Raw genomic sequence first — 18,313 nt, 5'->3', positions numbered from 1 at the left:
GCACAAAACATGGCCTAGCTGTCAGGCCACATACTGTGAATGTGTTCGCTATGTAAAGGTTCTATGTGTGTGTGTGTGTCTGTCTATATATATATAATTGTGTTCTTTCTGTTATATTTTACTTTTATTAAATTTTTTGTATCAAGTCAAGTTAGAAAATAAATAATAAATACAAAAAAATTAAAAGATAAAAAACAAAAAAATTATTGGTGGAAAAAAAATTAGACACATGATTTAGCTGGAGGAGTTTAAGAAAATCCATGAAACATTTGGGTTGCAATTAGGGACTCAATTCAAAAGTAATTAAGAAAAAGGGTTTAAACGAAGGACCAATGACTAAATTATAAAAAGTGATGAAATTAAAAGGTTTAATTAATTCAATTTTTGGATTAAATAAAAAAATTTCAAAATTAAATTAATCATTATTGAATAAAAATTGAAAGTCTAAAAAATAGAGGGTGTAAGGAAAAAGGTAGCAACATTTCATGACTCAATTGAATTTTTTAAAATTGACATAGTTTTGACTTTGGAGTATTTATCTTCCCCTCTTCAACATAATTCCAGCGAAATTTATCCAAAAACTAAGCAATTAAACTGGAGCATCAGTTACAAATCCTTGAAATTAAGCAAATTTAATTCCCAAATAAAATCCAAATCTTCCCAGCCCAATGACCATGTTAATTATATTTGTCGTTGCATTTAGAATGAATTTTGCATGCAACGACTATAAAGGGGAGATGAGAGGAAGAAGATGGTTACCTGATGCAAGAGGGAGTGGCTGGTTGGTCGTGCTGGGGAGGATGACGTGAGGCTAGTGGCAACACTGGTGGAGGAGTTGGCAGCTGGCGTTAGTTGCTGGAGGAGAAAAAATTTGTGTTGGAGAGGAAGAATAAGAAATTTGGTGGTGGTGGCTGTTACTGTTACTGGTGAGAAGATGAGGTTGCAAGGGTGTTGGGTGTGGATGAGGTGGTGGTGGCTATAAACATGGGGGAGAGGGGAGAGGGGAGAGAGGCGGCAATGGCAGAATAGAAGGGGGGGGGGGGATTTGTTTACCAAATTTGCACCTTAATTTCTTTTTGCTCAATGCCTGTAATCTACCTCTGTTTATAGGAGATAGGAGATGGAAAAGGGATGTTTTTCTCTATCTTGTTCAAATTGAACGAGGGTCATTTGCATGTTGTGGAACTTCAAAACCCTCTCTATAGTAACAGTACCGTTGTTCTCAGATTATTACTACCTTGTTAATTCTGCAGATTAATTCTACTATCCTCCTAGATGAGCTCCCTTCCACAAGTTCAGTAACTGCAAAAGGATAATGACATGTGAATTCTATTGGCCAATTGAACTAAAAAAATTAAATAAAAAGGACCGCTTGCTTTTAAAAAATTAAAACACTGTCAAATAAGTCTAGTTATAATCAACAATAAGTTCATAAGATTTTTGTAGAATAGTAACATCACATGTAATTGTAAGTAGAAGAAAAAAGGTTATAATAAAATGGAAGTTCCATTAACCACTTGATGATCGAGTCACATTTGATTTTTGTTTTAGACTGCAGTGAATTAATGGGGTTTCATTTATAGTTATTAAACCCACACCGACTCGAGGGCTGGACTGGTCCGGGTTTATCAATAGACCGGTCAGTGCAACGACCCGATCAAACTCGGTCAACCTGGTGGGTCAACTCGGGCGAGACCCGACCAAGATCTGGTTTTTTTTTTTAATTTCAAATATGAGATTTGAAATCTATTAGTATATATACTCTATGTTCTCAAGAAAAAAATTATGTTTTTTCAATATGGGATAAAAAATTTTTTGATTTAAATACTTCAACTTAAAATGATAACATAGTATCTTTTTAATGTGGGATTTGAAACTCATTAGTATATATACTCTATGTTCCCAAGAAAAAAGTTATTTTTTTTTCAATGTGGAATTTGAACCATATTAGTATATATACACTATGTTTTTCAATGTGGGATTTGAAATCCATTAGTATATATACTCTATGTTTCCAAAAAAAAAATTATCTTTTTTCAATGTGGGATTGGAAACCCATTAGTATATAAATTCTATGTTCACAAGAAAAAAGCTATGTTTTTTCAATGTGAGATAAGAATTTTTTTTATTTAAATACTCTAACTTCAAAGTTTAATATAATATCTTTTTAATATGAGATAATTTTTTTTAAAAAATATTTTTTTAAACTTTATTATTTACAATATATATAGTGTATATTTATAAGGATTTTTTTCTTAATTTTTTTATATAAAATATTAAAAAATTAATTTTTTTAAAATTTTTCTCGATTGACCCGAGTTGACTCGGGTTGACCCATAAAACCCGAGATCCGATCCCTTAACCGGATCAATTCCTAAACCGAGTTTAATAACTTCGATGTCATTGCAATGGGTACCGCCAAGAAAAAAACGAGTGGACAAAGTGTAAAAGATCGAGTATGAAAATAAGGAGAATAAAATAGCAAAAAAATTACACAGATTGGTATAATTTAGAGGTTGAGTTTCAGTAGCATTTTTTAGCAAAATAAGTTTGTATTCTAATAGGTAAGAGTTATTTGATTGTTATATAATAACAAAAACTATAGTGTAAGACCCAACGAAGCTAGCATTAAAAAAAACTCAAATTTTTTTATTCTTAGACGTATAAATACTAGCAAACCAAATTCTTAGTTATAATAGCAAGCAAGAATGATAAGAGCATTGGTGATCCTCAACTAGTAACTATTCTAGCAATATAAATAATACTTAAGTGATTATTGTAGCCCTCTTTAAGTGATGCGGAGGTGACAGTAGCAGGAAAAGGAAGGGATTGAAACAGCATTGTTTGCGGGAAAACGAAAGTGTGGAGGGCTGCTCGGAGGCTGGTTCAAGGCTGCGATTCGACTGCTGTTGTGGTGGTTCTGTGTTGGTGTGGGAGTGACAATGGCCACCGTGGTATATCTCCGCTTCCCTTTCCTTTTCTTGCATTGAATCTCCACATCACTAAATCACACTATGTCCATTTGTTTTTGTTTTTCAGGTGAGAAGTGCTTTAGAGAGCCTGGTAATCTCACCGAGTGCAAGTCTACTAATATTCTTCCATTTATGTTTTTTGTGCTTGCTTATCACTGAATGAGATCTTAATTTGATGTTATTGTGTCTATGTTTATTTTGCAGCTTGCAAGGCAAGGAACTCTGACCGCAGAGTTCACTTTAAGGCATTGTGTTTATGATTTAGATGGGTTTTGTTTTCTATGGCCTTTACTTCTTATCTCGTAAACTTCAGGCAAATCAATTTCGTTGTTATTGGGCGAACCTCTGTTTTATTTCTTTGTGGCTGAAGGTTCAGTAAACGATGACACAATTTCTTATTACAATTTTGTTGACATGAATAGGTTTAGATAGATTTAATTAATTAATTAATATATGCGTCTGGCTTATGCTGGTGTTAATTGATTTTTGACCCATTTTTGCTTCTGTTGAAGAGTTATTGATGTAGAAGTCAGTGAATTACATGTTTTTGTTCTCACTCCTTCAAGAAGACAAGCTTAAATAATAACATGGCTTGGGCTTAAATCTATGTCAAGAGCGAGTGATGGGGTGATGAGTGGAGAGAAAGGATAGTGAGTATGAGAATTTTGAATACTGGGCCAAAGATTCCGAAGGTTCCAGAAAACTTCGTACTAGTGAAAAGAACAACTTAATTTTTGTTTTTTTCCAGCTTTATATGGTATATTTGTACAAAAATGCAAGTAGCACAGAAGAGTTGTGCTATTTAGTTGTCGTCCTCGACATCATGGTAAAATAAAAAAAAAATTACCATCTAGTTTACAGTGATTAAAAATACTAATTGGATTCTTGAATAAAGAGCTGGTTATATGAAAGAAAAAATTTAATACCTAAAACATCCTAACTAAAATAAATTATTTCTAAGTTTTGAATTTGTGATGGTGTACCTATTGGGCTTTCTAATTGTTTGCTAAACCAAACATGAGTTTAAAGAGTGATTGGGTCTAAGGGCTAGCCTTGAAGCTCAATCCCCACTTCTAAAGCACGGTAATTTGGACTTAAATAATAATACAATTTATTTCAAGTAGGGTTTTTTTATAATGATTTTTATTTTATTTTTTTAATATAATTAGCTTTTTATCTAAAAATCTCTAAAATATCCGTTAGAATTTTTAATAATCATAAAATTAGATAAGAACTTATTTTTTTTATTTTTACTTCTTTTCATATAATCATGATCGTCAAGATGTTCTCTGTAACAGATCTATAAGTAATTTATGTAAATTTATATATTATTAGCTTTACCTAAAAAAGAAATTCTGTCCAAGCTTATTAAGCACAAAAAGAAAACAAATGAAAACACAAGTACTTGCAGCCTGGTGGGGCTCGACTTCTATTCTTTTATCATCACTAAAGACTGGAGAAACAAAAGTTTGTTCTTTAACTGTACTTTGAGCATGGAACAATCCAATCTTTATCTCCCGGCCCTACACGCATTTCTCATGTTATTAGTATATATTACTACCTGCAAATATTGGAACATATATTCTTTAACACTTATCTGCGTACAATTACTTGGGATTTTTTTAATAATTTGTGCACTGGAAAATGGTAACCAGCCATCATAAATGAGATAACAAAGTAAGAAATTAAGCAGATATATTTCGATTTTGCAACCTGCAGTATGTAGTATTTGGACAAATTAATCACATCTAATGCAATTTTCTTCTGGTTTATTCACAGTGCTATCATGCAACCTACCACTTTAATTTGATGTCAAGAAACTTAACCGTTAAGTTTGATTTTACACTGCAAATTTTATTGCTGAAGCTGTCTACAGTTGAGGAACACGTTTTGGACAAGAGAAAAAAGAGTTAAAGCATCAAAGCTCAACTTCCAAGTAAGGTAAGATTCTAGTTCCTAACTTGGTATTTAATAGATCCGTGGTGACCTGTTCGTGATATGCATTGGAAGTACAGATAAATTCTTTTGTTCACAATATCCTTTGTTCAGTAAATATCTGTACTTCTAATGGGAGAAACACACATTTCAGTCCCAGAAAATAATAATTGGTTGGGATCCATAATGAGCGTTGAGCGCACAGAGACCATGAGCCAGCAGCAAGGGCCTAGAATTCCAAGGGTTCCACAGATATTTAGTGGGATTGAATCGAACAAGAAATGTTACGAACCCATGGTGGTCTCCATAGGTCCTTACTACCACGGGAAGCTTGATGGGTTCCTGGAGATGGAGAAGTCTAAATGCAATATGGTGCGCAGATTTGTGCAACAGAGTGGGAAACACAATATTGAAGAGTTGTACAAAACCGTGGAGGATGTGGCTGTAGTGGCGAGAAGATGCTATGATGAGGATGGATCAGTTATACTCAATAACATGACGGAATTCACCAAGATGATGTTTCTTGATGGTTGCTTTGTTATCCAATTCATGCACTGTCTACTTCGTGACCATCAAAATCTGAAGATGTCTAGTCACTTTGCAGCTTTAGTTGCACGAGACATGTTCTTACTAGAGAACCAACTCCCTTTTGTAGTCCTCAGGTCATTGATGAAGTTGAGATTCGGATCAGATGAAGAAGGGATAAAATTGATCAAGGATTTCATTAAGCACATACGAGCAATGCCCCGTCAACGAGTGTCATGCAGGAAAAAGATATCAAAGTTCTTCAGCAAAACTATTCTGCGAAGAGCAATATCAAACTATTCCGCAAAAGACCCAGAAATGGGAGAGTACTATGGTGCCAGCCATCTCCTTGAACTCTTTCATATGCATTTTGTAACTTCTGTTGATAAGAACGACACTGTTGATAGTTCACGGACAAGCTTGTATCGTTATCATCCTGCGATGGACCTTAGAAGGGTGGGAATCCATTTCAAGCCTAGCAAAACCAGCCAGTTCACTGATGTCAAGTTCAAACCAACATGGCTAGCTGGGAGACTCCAAATTCCTGCACTAACAATAGACGACTCAACCAAGCCCTTACTCTTAAACTTGGTGGCCTACGAAGCATGCCTCGGTGACAATGACAAACTTTGGGTCACTTCTTACATATGCTTCATGGATTCACTAATTGATCAGCCTGAAGATGTGAGAGAGTTGCGCTCACAGGGTGTACTCATCGTTACCCTCGGAAGTGAAGAAGAAGTCGCGAGGCTCTTCAATGAGGTAGCCAATTATTTAGTGCCCAATCCTCTTGCTTTCAACAAAGTTAAAAAGGACATCGAATCACATTGTAGGAACACCTTCAAGCGATGGATCCTTCATTACAAGGGTCCGATTTATACTGTGATTTTTAAGTATTCTTTTATTTTTGGGCTCATAGTAAGTGCCCTGAAGTACGTGAAAGTGTTTCCAGCGGAACCCCTATATGGTGTCTGCAGATTGCCAGGCAATAACAGTACCCTATACCCTTAACTGCAGCGTGCTTGATATGTAGTACTTCTATACCTTTCGAATTTCAGCACTATAATTGTCTTGGGAAAGTGAGGCTAGGAATAAAAGATGTGAGAGAGGCCTGGAAGAAATCTTCATAGTTTTCTACCTGGCTATCTGTAGCTGCTGCTATTTCTGCTTGTGTTTTTTTTTTTTTTTAACGTCTGCCATGTAATTTCTATTTTGTTTTCTAAATAAATACAATCTGAATTCACAAAACATTGTCAAAGAAATTGGAGAATTCACCATCTCTCTTCTAATTTACCCTTAATTTAGTTTCGATTCAAAAATATTTGAGCTTTTAGGTTCTTTTCAATATTTTCTTAATCAGTATTCCTCCTTAATGTCTATCATTCCTGATACGGGTAGAATTCATCTCGGATTATTCAGTAAACCCACCAAGTACTACCAGCAATCGTCAAACATTTAAAATTTTGAACAAACTTCAAAAATGCCCTCCAACTATATAGACAAACACAATTTTACCATCAAACAATTTTGATATCAATTTTACCTTCAAACTTTCACAGATTTTCAATTAAGGACCTCCATTCATTTTAAGACATTTCATCTACATTTCTATCCACATTATTTTTTATATATGTAAAACGACATCATTTTGTAGAACCATCCCAAGCTTATTCATTAATTTAAAAGGAAAACAAAAAAAAAAGGAAAGAAAATTCTGGCTGGCACACCATTCTAAGGCTGTAGATCGGAACATTAAAGATTATTCTATGCTATTTAAACTTTGCTTGCACTTTGGGTATAGAACTTACCTTTCGTTAACTTTGCCATGCATTTCACATGCTCATCCCTGTCTAACACATCGGTGTTGAACTATGACAATTTCTTAATCCAATGTTCACTCATGCAAGAACGTTGATACCAAGACATAACCTTAAACTTTAAATATTTTAGAACACAAATTTAGTATTGCCTTGTCTGAAGGTCTAAAGATCACATATTTTATCCACAAGGGAAATTAAAATAGTTAAATTAAAGCACCAAAGCTCACTGTTCAAGTAAGCTAAGATCCTTGTTTCTTGCTACAAGCTACTTGAATGGTACTTGTATAAATAGATCCGTATTGATTTGTCGATTTGCAACAGGAATACAGACCAAATCATACAATTAGCATACTAGTCTGTACTTGTAATGACCAAATAACTAGAAATTCCAACTGATGAGATTGCTGGTTCAATTTTCCCACGTAGCAATGAGGAGATCTTCAAATCCATAAGGAAGGATGAGGGGAAAGAGACTAGAAACAGCCAAATCCAGGACCGGACATTCAAAAGGTTCCGCGGATGATTAGTGTGATTGAGGCGAAAAAGGATTGCTACGATCTCTTGATGGTCTCCATCGGTCATTTTCGCCATGGAAAGGCAGAGATGAAAGAAATGAAAAATACCAAGCTCACGATCCCTTTGAGCATGGAACAATCCAATCTTTATCTCCCCTACACGCATTTCTCATGTTATTAGTATATATTACTACCTGCAAATCTTGAAACATATATTCTTTAACACTTATCTGGGTTTTGGACTGCGTACAATTACTTGGGATTTTTTTAATAATTTGTGCACTGGAAAATGGTAACCAGCCATCATAAATGAGATAACAAAGTAAGAAATTAAGCAGATATATTTCGATTTTGCAAGCAGTATGTAGTATTTTGACAAAGTAATCACTATCTAATGACAATTTTCTTCTGGTTTATTCACAGTGCTATCATGCAACCTACCACTTTAATTTGATGTCAAGAAACTTAACCGTTAAGTTTGATTTTACACTGCAAATTTTATTTATGAAGCTGTCTACAGTTGAGGAACACGTTTTGGACAAGAGCAAAAACAGTTAAAGCATCAAAGCTCAACTTCTAAGTAAGGTAAGAATATTCTAGTTCCTAACTTGGTATTTAATAGATCCGTAGTGACCTGTTCGTGATATGCATTGGAAGTGCAGATAAATTCTTCTGTTCACAATATCCTATGTTCAGTAAATATCTGTTACTTCTAATTAATGGGAGAAACACACATTTCAGTCCCAGAAAATAATAATTGGTTGGGATCCATAATGAGCGTTGAGCGGACAGAGACCATGAGCCAGCAGCAAGGGCCCAGAATTATTCCAAGGGTTCCACTTGACATGCCAATTATTCAGTGCCTAATTAATCTCTATACTGATATTCAGGTTGAAAGAGGAGTTGAATCGCATTGCAGAAACAAGTTGAAACGATGGATCCTTCGCTATAATTAAGGGTCCTGTTTATGGTGTAATTTTCAAGTACTCGTTTCTTTTTGGCATTATAATTAGTGCCATTATGGCCGATGTAGCAGTATTACCAACGCAACCCATACATGGTGTCTGCAGATTGCCAGATACAAATGTCACCAATACCCCTAAATATTTTTGTGATTGTCTCTCAATATATAATTGCATTGGCTATAATTACTGTTGCTTCAGGTCATTTGTAAGATTTGAACTGTTTAAGAATAAACTTTGGCTAAATTACATTATCATGAACTTGAGTCAAATTCAACTTAGCTCATTTTTTATTTGAGTATCTCAAACTTTTTTTTATTATATAAAAAACAAATTTATTTTTTAATTTCTAGAAACACAACACTTGTAGTGAAAATACATGATTTAACAAAAAATATGTTACAGAGGAACGAAAACCTGTACAGATGGGCCTCTTTTTTACTAAAAACTAGCTCGTGGTACTCAAATAAATAAAAAAAGTTCAGAAATAAAATTTAGTTTGATCCATAGTTCAGTATAATTTTGAACAATTGTATATCAATACCAATTAAGATGCAATAAATCAAATGTTCCGCATCAATTTAAATCCCAATAGGCGGGTCCTTGGCCAATTAAGTAATGTAATTCTGATCTAATTAAGCTACACTTTTTTTTTTCATCCATTATGTCTTGCATATGGTAAAAAATGATTTAGATAGTATAAGACAGAAATTAAACACAAAATCCAAAACAAATAAACCGGTAGATCATCATGTTGCAAATATTTTTTAAAAAATATTATAAACAAATGAAGGACTATATTAAAAGAAAGAGAGTAGACTATATATGCCTTATTTATGAATTTTCTTTTTTAAAAAAAGACAAGTGATCAGTTACATTCAATTTCTTGAAAACTTGGAAATAAACTGTAATGACTTCATTATTAAAACTGAAACATATGACAGTCATAGTTGCCCAGTACAAAAAGGAAAGAGCACATATCGCTGATCTATATGCCACATTTTATCCATGGATAAAGTACACGTGGAACTCAAAATAAGCAGTGGACGAATAGATGTGATGGTCCAAAGGGATCTCCAATTGCTTCATATATTCTCTGTAGAGCAAAAGTTAGAGCAACGACACCAGTAAATAATTCCAATTATTCCTTTAGCTTTAGCCAACAATATTAAGCTCTACTTCCAAGCAAGCTAAAATATTCCAAACCAAAAGCTACTTCAATATTTTGAAGTCCTATATATAATGGACTCGTATCCTTTTATTGATGTGCTTGAAACAAAATAGTTAAAATCTCCTCCTTTAATAGTCTGCATGCACCAATAATGAGTGCAAATCTGCAGGAAATCGTGATCTCACGCCATGACATAGCGATGTCTTCCACCGGGCAAAGCCACTGTGGGTGGCACGACAGCACGATGGCTGACACAAGTGAAGAGATCCACTCTGGATCGCTTGACAGCATGATGGCTGCCACAAGTGAAGAGATCAAGGTTTCCAACCGACAAACGGTGCCAAAGTTTCCAAAGGTTCCGTCGACAATTCGTCAAATTAAACAGAACGAGGAATGCTATGATCCATCTCTTGTCTCCATCGGTCCCTATCACCATGGGAAAGATGAACTCAAGGAAATGCAGAAGCTCAAGGTTTCATTCGCCCGCCAGTTTGTCAAGGATTGTGTAAATGACGTCAATCAAGAACGGTACAAAGAAAAGTACCAAGAAATGTACCGTAGGGTTGAGCAAGTGGCCAGCAGAGTAAGAAAATACTATATAGAGAATGAATCAAGCCAGCTCAAGAACGAGGAATTTGCCCAGATGATGTTTTTTGATGGTTGTTTCATTCTTCAATTCCTCTTCTGCCTCTTAAAGCAACCTGAGAAACTAAAAATGTCTAGTCACGATGTCGTTTTGGTTGCAAGGGATTTGTTCTTACTAGAGAACCAACTCCCTTTTGAGGTTCTTAATGAATTAACGAGGTTGAGGTTCGGAGGAGAGAACATGGAATTGTTTGAAGCTTTCTTCAAGCATATTCGTTCAAAGCCCACTCAAAGAGAGTCATGCAGGGAAAAGACAAAAAAAAATTTACTAACCATTTCAAATTTTTTTCGCAGAATATTGCCAAGTACAAATCCGAAAGGCCAGGAAAGTGAGATGACTGCCCCTCGTAAGCCTGCAGCCCATCTTCTCGAACTTTTTCATCTCACATTTGTTGGAAGCAAAGATGTCCCCGATGCTAGTACACGAAAAAGCTGGTACAGGGATGATTCTCGAAAGACCTGGTCTGGCCGGTACATTCCTGCCAAGGAACTTAGGAATGTTGGGATCCATTTCAAACCAAGCAAGACTAGTCTTTTCACCGATGTCGAGTTCAGGACAACAGTACTCGCCGGAAGACTCTACATTCCTCCACTAAGCATAGATGACTCAACCAAGCCCCTGCTCTTAAACCTGGTAGCCTATGAAGCATTTCTAGGTGCAACCCATGATTGGGTCACTTCTTACGTATGCTTCATGGATTCATTGATTGATAACCCCGAAGATGTGAATGAGCTGCGAACAAAAGGCATACTCTTCAGTACTCTTGGAAACGACAAGCAGGTAGCAGAACTGTTCAATCAGATATCAGATTATTTAGTGCCCAATCCCTATGCTTACGTCGAGGTTAAAAGTGCCATCGAATCGCATTATAGAAACGGGTTCAAGCGATGGATCCTTCATTATAAGGGTCCTATTTATTCCTTCGTTTTAAAGTATTCATTTATGTATGGCCTCATAGTAAGTGCCATAAAGGCCTACGTAGTAATAGTTCCCGCAAGCCCAGATCTCGGTATCTGCAAAATCCCGGCCACAAATGTTACCCTTAACCCCTAAATACCATATTCGTGAATGAGTGTTTTCTTTCTTTTTTTCATCAACAGAGAGGATTATTTGGCCAGTTGCTATGTGTTGCACCTCTCATGTATTATCCTATCATTGAGTATATAAGGTTTTAAGCAAAATGTTTCAGTGTGCTATGAATTATTTAGAGTTCATACATTTCTGTCTTCGATGCTCTTTATTGTTGTTTGACCTGTTTGCGTTTTTGTTTGGTTAAGTACTTACATATAATTATTGTTAGTTATTAAACATCAGTCTCCAAATTATTAAATATATTAGATTTACTTAAACATCCACTGCAAGCAAGAAAAAGTTTCACTTTAATTCATTTATTTCTGGCATTATAACAAGTGCCATGTTAAGTCCTATGTAGCAGATTTGCCTAGCTCTTTTCCTACGACTTGTGGGCAAAATATATCCAAATGGGACACGATCTGCTGTTTCTTACTAGCGTTGATCTATCCTGTCAATATAGTCCATAGCTATCAAATCCGTATTCAGTCTCTTATGCATCAATCATCATGTCGATGAATTCTTCGAATACTATTCTCTAAGAAGTGCTACCATTATGTTAAGCACTTTCCTTTCCTTGTAGGAATTAGGAAAATTAGTTTCTTGTTTAATCGATCATCATTATTCATTTTATAGAATGTAATTTTATTTTATTTTCTTGGGATAGTTAGCAATAAGAGGGTTAGTGGCTATTAGTTAACTGGACATAAACAGGGATGTTCTGACTTAGTTAACGCCACAATCCAAATAAGGAGTCGGTTACCACCATAAGCAGAGTCCATTAACTATTGTGCTCTCAAATTTTTGGGGCTAAACAATTCGACTCCCCATGTTCAAATCGTGGATGGAACCCTAAACCTTCTATGTAATATAAGAAACCAAGTAGGGTGTGGGTAAAAAATATATATTAAATTGATATAATTTTTAGTGTTTTTAAATAATTTTAATATATATATATATATATATATATAAAAGTGAAAAACTTTTTTGAAAAACATCATACATTACAATATATCAAAAAAGTAATAAGTTTCTTACAATGTGTTATAGGTTATGCCAAAACATTCTCTTGAAGAATTGGGAACAGATTGCATGTTGGTCAAAAACTGGGATTTTATTCTAGATAACAAATTACAAAAACAAAAACCAATAAGCTTTTACTCTCTCTTTTTTTTAATAATAATCAATTGATTTATTAAAAAAACAGTTATTTAGATAATAGAATAAGCATTTACTTTAGTATGTTGATTCCAAAAGAAGCAAAATTTGAGTAACTTACTTGGTACAAAAAAGAGAAGACACACTTTTATGGGAAGAAATATAGCTAGCTTGCTCTCTGTTGCTCACTTTATCTAAAGATTAAAGACATATAATGAAGTATTCCTGCCAATCTTTGTCCCTCCCACGCATTTCACATGCTAGTCTGCAAAACTCAAATGATGATTTCATATTTCTGTCTTAAGAACAATCCGAACGCTAATATTAAGTCTGTTTGATCTTCAATTAAGTTTTAGTCAATTAGGATGAAAAGATCTTGTTTTGCCAGTTCTCCTTGGCTTTCCTGGATTTTCTATAAAAAGAAAATTGAGGGACCAAGCAAGTCATTTCCCTAAATCAAATTTTAGTTCATCCAAAAAAAACTGGATCAAATTTCAGTAGAAGGACAAATTAATTAAGATTCAAGAACTTGGAGGATATATATAACATGTGTGTTTTACCTGAAACTAGCATATACTAGTTTCTACATAATGCAACTTCATTGAATAATAGAAACGCTCGATAAATTTCTTCTCTTTCGTAATTAAATAGTTGCAAAAACTTTTCTTAGGCTTAGAATCCATAATTCCATTATGGCAGGAAAACAATAATAATATAACGTCCGTCCGTCCAAAATGCTAACTTTATATTGGTTATGATAGTTTTAACTTTGTTCACTTGTTAAAAACATGATCACCTTGCTTTGGAGGACAAAGTAAGCCCAACTTCCAAGTTAATAGAACACTTGCAGTAAAATTAATATAAGATTTATTAATGTTTTGACTTCGTTTTTTTTAAAAAAAAATTTATGGTTACTGTCTAAATAACCATGTTTTTAATAAAATTGATGGTTATCAAAAAAACAAATTAAATGATTGTCCTAAATAATATATATCGGTATGCTTCTGCTATAGCGGAACAGCGAAACAGTATAAAAGAATACACCCTTCTCTGCGAGTATTATTTACTAACAATGGAGGGTGAAAAACTAGAAATTGTGATTTCATCAAATGCTGAAGTATGAATTAAGAATAACTCTTGATTTCTTAATGGTTGTTATGCTAGCTGGGACCTTATTGAGTACTGACATTCATTGAGAACACAAAGAATATTTATTTATGATTTTATATTATATATTTTCTAATGATCTATAATATGTAGCGAAGCCAATCTTCTAAGCGGCCAGATTTTAAACCCTTTAACAGAAGAGAGATGTGAACAGGAAATTAAAAGGTCGAACGTATCTTTAAAAATCCAATCCTAGTCTCTCGACAAAGGAATTTCTTTCCAGGCTTTTTTTTAAAAAAAAAATAATTCTGTCCAAGCTTATTTAGCACAAAAAGAAAACGATTGAAAACATCTGTTGCAGCCTGGTAGGGCTCGATATCTGTGCTTTTCTCACACTAAAGACTGGAGAAACGAAAGTTTGTTCTATATACATGTTCTTATATTAATTTTCTTGCACTTTGAGCATGGAACAAACCAAATCTTTATCTCTCCTAAAGGCATTTCACACGCTATTAGTATAATTGCTGTCTGCAAATTTGGAAACATATATACATTCTTAACACTTATCTACATTTTGAACTTCAACCATAAAATCCAAAATGTAAGTACACATTAATGGATTTATTCAGAGGGTTAGATGGTATTCTTATTTGGATTTGAAATGTTTTCAATATCTTTCAAGTCTGTTTGGAATTGTGGTAGCGGTTACGGTTCAAAATGTTTTTCACTTATAATTGCATCAAAATAATATTGTTTTTATTTTTTTAAAATTATTTTTGAAATCAGCACATTAAAACGATCTAAAAATATATAAAAAAATTTAGCAAAAACAAAAAAAATTTTAAATTTTAAAAGAATGCGGTTTCAACCTCTTTTCCAAATGCGCTACTTAATATTTTGTGTTATGCACTACCAGAAAACCGATAAATACAAACGGAAATACCGAGGAAATATTTCCGTCGGTAAATTTCCGAGGGATTTTACCGACGGACATATTCCCTCGGTATATACCGAGGAAATTACGGAGGGACAAAAAAATTAAAACAAAGCAAAAAAAAATGATGACGTGTCAGGATTTACCGACGGAATAAATTCCATCGGTAAAATCCGTCGGTAAATCCGTCGGTAAACTTGTTTACACTGTTCATCATGTCAATTACAAAGGGAATCTCCGACGGACAAAATCCGTCGGTATTTTCTAGAGAGCTCCAGAACTGTTCACTTTTCAATTGTACTGTTAATTGTTGTTCTTTACCGACAAAATCACCGACGGATTGAAAAGTCATCGGTGTTATTTGGCAGTTTTCTGAAAAAATTCAATTGATTTAAAATTTTCATTTAAATATTACAGACAAAATCACCGACGGACTGAAAAATCATCGGTAATTGTTGGCGGTTTCTGAAAACTTTTTACGAAATTAAAAATTTAAATTAAATATTACCGACGGAATATTAAAAAATATTAATATTCAATTATCCGTCGCTAAATCCATCGCTAACGCGTCCCAATAAAAAGCTCGAATCCCTTATTTCACAAGAGACAGGCTTATTTCTTCTTCTTCTTCTTCTTCTACTTCTTCTTCTTATTCTTCTACTTCTACTTCTACTTCTTCTTCTTCACTATATGTAAAAAACATCAATATCTATTTCTTTATCTTCTTTTCTCTCCTCATCTCCTTCTCTTTTTCTCCATGCTCGGGTATGTCTTCTTCTTCTTTCTTCTTTTATCCTCTTAGTTTTTTTTAATTAATATGCTTTACGAAAAAAAATTTCTCTCCTTAGCTTCACTTGCAACTACATTAAAGTAAGATTTTTCTTCTTTTTTCATGATTTTTTAACCCTTTATATTTGTTTTTTATTTTATTTTTAATTGTTTTTGTTCTTAATAATTGTATAAATGTTGTTGTGAGATTTGTTTTTTCATATGAGATTAATTTTTAGTTGATTTATTTATAGGATTTTTAAATTTTTAGCAATTGCAACTTCATTTTTTTCATATGAATTTTTTTAGTTGAATTTATTTTTTCATTTTATTTATTTGTTGCAAATTTGTTTGAGTTGATTTTCTTATTTTTTTTTTCAAGCATTTTGAGTATATATTATACAGTGTTGATTTATGTTAATTTAATTATTTTATAATTTTATAAAATGAATTATTTTTTTTTTAAATAATTACCGACGGAATTACCGATGGAATTTCCATCGATAAATCCGTTGGTAATAAAAAAAATATTATTACCAAGGGATATACCGATGAAATGAATCGGGTAATTTTATTTTTTTATTTCCGACAGATTTACTGACGGATAAAAAATTACCGATGAAGGATTCACCGACGGAGAATTTTCGTCGATGATGTCGTCGGTAAATTAATTACCGACGGAATATGTGTCTTAGCCGACGGAAAAATTGCGTCGGTAAAACTGTTAAATTATTACTTTTTTTCTCTTATGTAAAAAGACATTTGTGTGTGTGTGTGTGTGTGTGTGTGTGTGTGTGTGTGTTTTGGGTGGGGGGGGGGGGGGTTTAAAAAAATAACCTACTTTTTGAACTGCGTTGGGATTTCTTAATAATTATTATTCTATAATTATTTGTGCATTGGAAAATGGTGATCAGCCATCGTACGTAAATGAGATAATATTATAAGAAGTTAAGTTTCAATTTTGCAAGCTGCATGCAGTATTTTGACAAAGTGATCAAATATTATAGATCACGACCTGTTCATCAGATCGATAAAACATATGTTGCAGCCTGCCTGGTAGGGCTCGATCGACTTCTATTCTTCTCTCACACTAAAGACTGGAGAAACAAAAGTTTGTTCTAAATATATATTATATATGCTCTTTAATTTTCTTGCACTTTGAGCATGGAACAATCCAATCTTTATCTCCCCTACACGCATTTCACATGGTATTATTTCTAAAACTTCACCTAATATATAGAAAGGGTGTAGGATAAGAATTTAGCAATTGTCTAGATAAAGTGTGAGGAAAAATTAAGTAACAAGAGCTAGCTTATCCTGATTTTAGTTTTCCATATGCTAGAACGAGAGAGATGCATGTGAGAGATAAAAATAGGCAAGCATGCCTTGTTATATAATTAAAGAGTGCAATAAAGAGAAAGCCCACGTAGACGTGCGTGCTCTTTTATAAAATATAAGAAAAACAAAATGCAAACAAGTTTCTTTGATTCCCTATTCAATGCAAATAGCATTAATTAGTAAAATAATTAAGTAAATAAGATAATCATTATGTACACATCATTAAAAAAAATATTTCAATTTAAAAATTTAAATTATTAAATTTAAACTATTATTTGCTTCGTTATTAAAAATATAATATATATTATATCAAAAAAATCATTTTACATGCAATTTTAATACTCCAAACACACCCTTGGAATTGATTTTTTGCTTTTTAATTTTTCCGTGGCAACAAATGAGTAACGAAACATTGGCATTTTTGTTTATATTTTTACATAACTGCAAATGAGCAAGGAAGAAATCAGAAATTAATGGTCCAACGAAATTTTTGTCTAAAAAGTTCTTAACCGGAACCTAAAGCAACAGTGCACATAGTCAATGTAGTTATTAAGGGACAAACATGATATAAAATTTATATAAAATAATTATTGAATCCTCAATTAATTATTTAAATTCTAGAATTAAAATATTTCTTTGACATGGTCATGAGTTTGTATTTTATATCTCCTCCATTCTTCTAAATAAATATATAAGTGAATTAAAAAGAATAGCATAAGGTGGTTCTCATATGCAAATTTTAAGTTTAAAAAACGTTTATTCATAAAAGTGTGTTGGAAAAAGAATTAATAAAAAAAAGTCACTGCTGAAGCTCTTAAGATATTTATGGGTATAATTGGGTGGCTTGATTATTTCCCAACACCGTATGTGGCTTCCGTGCTATACTGCTATGTAGGCTTTACTGGTGAGAATTTTTTATAGAATTCGGAAAGTAACTATAAATGCCTATGTCATGACTAGTAAGATACATTCAAGGAAGATTGAAAGTGAAAAAAAAAAACATTTTTAATGAAGAAAGTATTGATAATTACTTAAAGAATAATATATAATTTCTTATTCGTGAAACTTATTATATGGCAAAAAGAAATGAGCCATTAAATTCTTCAAATGACTGTAAGTGAGTTTTTCATGCGAGTTAGAGTTGATAGAAGGAAGTCGGCAGAGAAGAGGAGAGACGTTTGCCAAAGGTAAAACCAACGGCAGCTTTGTAATTATGTTTTTGTATGTTAGAGGTCGACAATATATGCGTTTATCTTTCAAAACGACCATTGATCAGCTTCAGACGACAAAATTTGCTCCACCTCCAAGTAAAGCTAAAATACTTGTTCCAAAATTGCAGCTACTTCAATATCAAGCTATATATAGCTTTTCTAGAGTCTTTGTTGTAATAT

General features: G+C 33.3%; 2 protein-coding genes and 1 non-coding gene across 3 annotated transcripts; all 3 read left to right on the top strand.

Annotated features, from left to right (window-relative positions):
- Positions 1 to 3,230: 3,230 nt before the first annotated feature.
- Positions 3,231 to 3,365, top strand: LOC133677738 (small nucleolar RNA snoR74). The gene has a single exon (XR_009835826.1). It is a non-coding gene; the product is annotated as a small nucleolar RNA snoR74 (small nucleolar RNA).
- A 1,728-nt stretch (positions 3,366 to 5,093) lies between these two features.
- On the top strand, positions 5,094 to 6,443 carry LOC133676968 (UPF0481 protein At3g47200-like). Its single transcript, XM_062098794.1, has one exon. It carries the CDS (start codon positions 5,094 to 5,096, stop codon positions 6,441 to 6,443), a length of 1,350 nt encoding a protein of 449 aa, XP_061954778.1.
- Positions 6,444 to 10,051: 3,608 nt separating this feature from the next.
- LOC133676967 (UPF0481 protein At3g47200-like) lies at positions 10,052 to 11,599 on the top strand. Its single transcript, XM_062098793.1, has one exon. The coding sequence runs from the start codon at positions 10,052 to 10,054 to the stop codon at positions 11,597 to 11,599; it is 1,548 nt and encodes a 515-aa protein (XP_061954777.1).
- The last annotated feature ends 6,714 nt before the right edge of the window (positions 11,600 to 18,313 follow it).

The sequence above is a fragment of the Populus nigra genome, chromosome 17 (assembly GCF_951802175.1).
Source record: "Populus nigra chromosome 17, ddPopNigr1.1, whole genome shotgun sequence".
Lineage (NCBI taxonomy): Eukaryota > Viridiplantae > Streptophyta > Magnoliopsida > Malpighiales > Salicaceae > Populus > Populus nigra.
Note: the sequence above shows the minus strand (reverse complement) of the source record. Positions and strands in the feature narration are given on the sequence as shown.

Coding starts and splice junctions, on each gene's coding strand:
- LOC133676968 (XM_062098794.1), top strand. CDS start 5,094: ATGAGCGTTGAGCGCACAGAGACCATGAGCCAGCAGCAAGGGCCTAGA.
- LOC133676967 (XM_062098793.1), top strand. CDS start 10,052: ATGAGTGCAAATCTGCAGGAAATCGTGATCTCACGCCATGACATAGCG.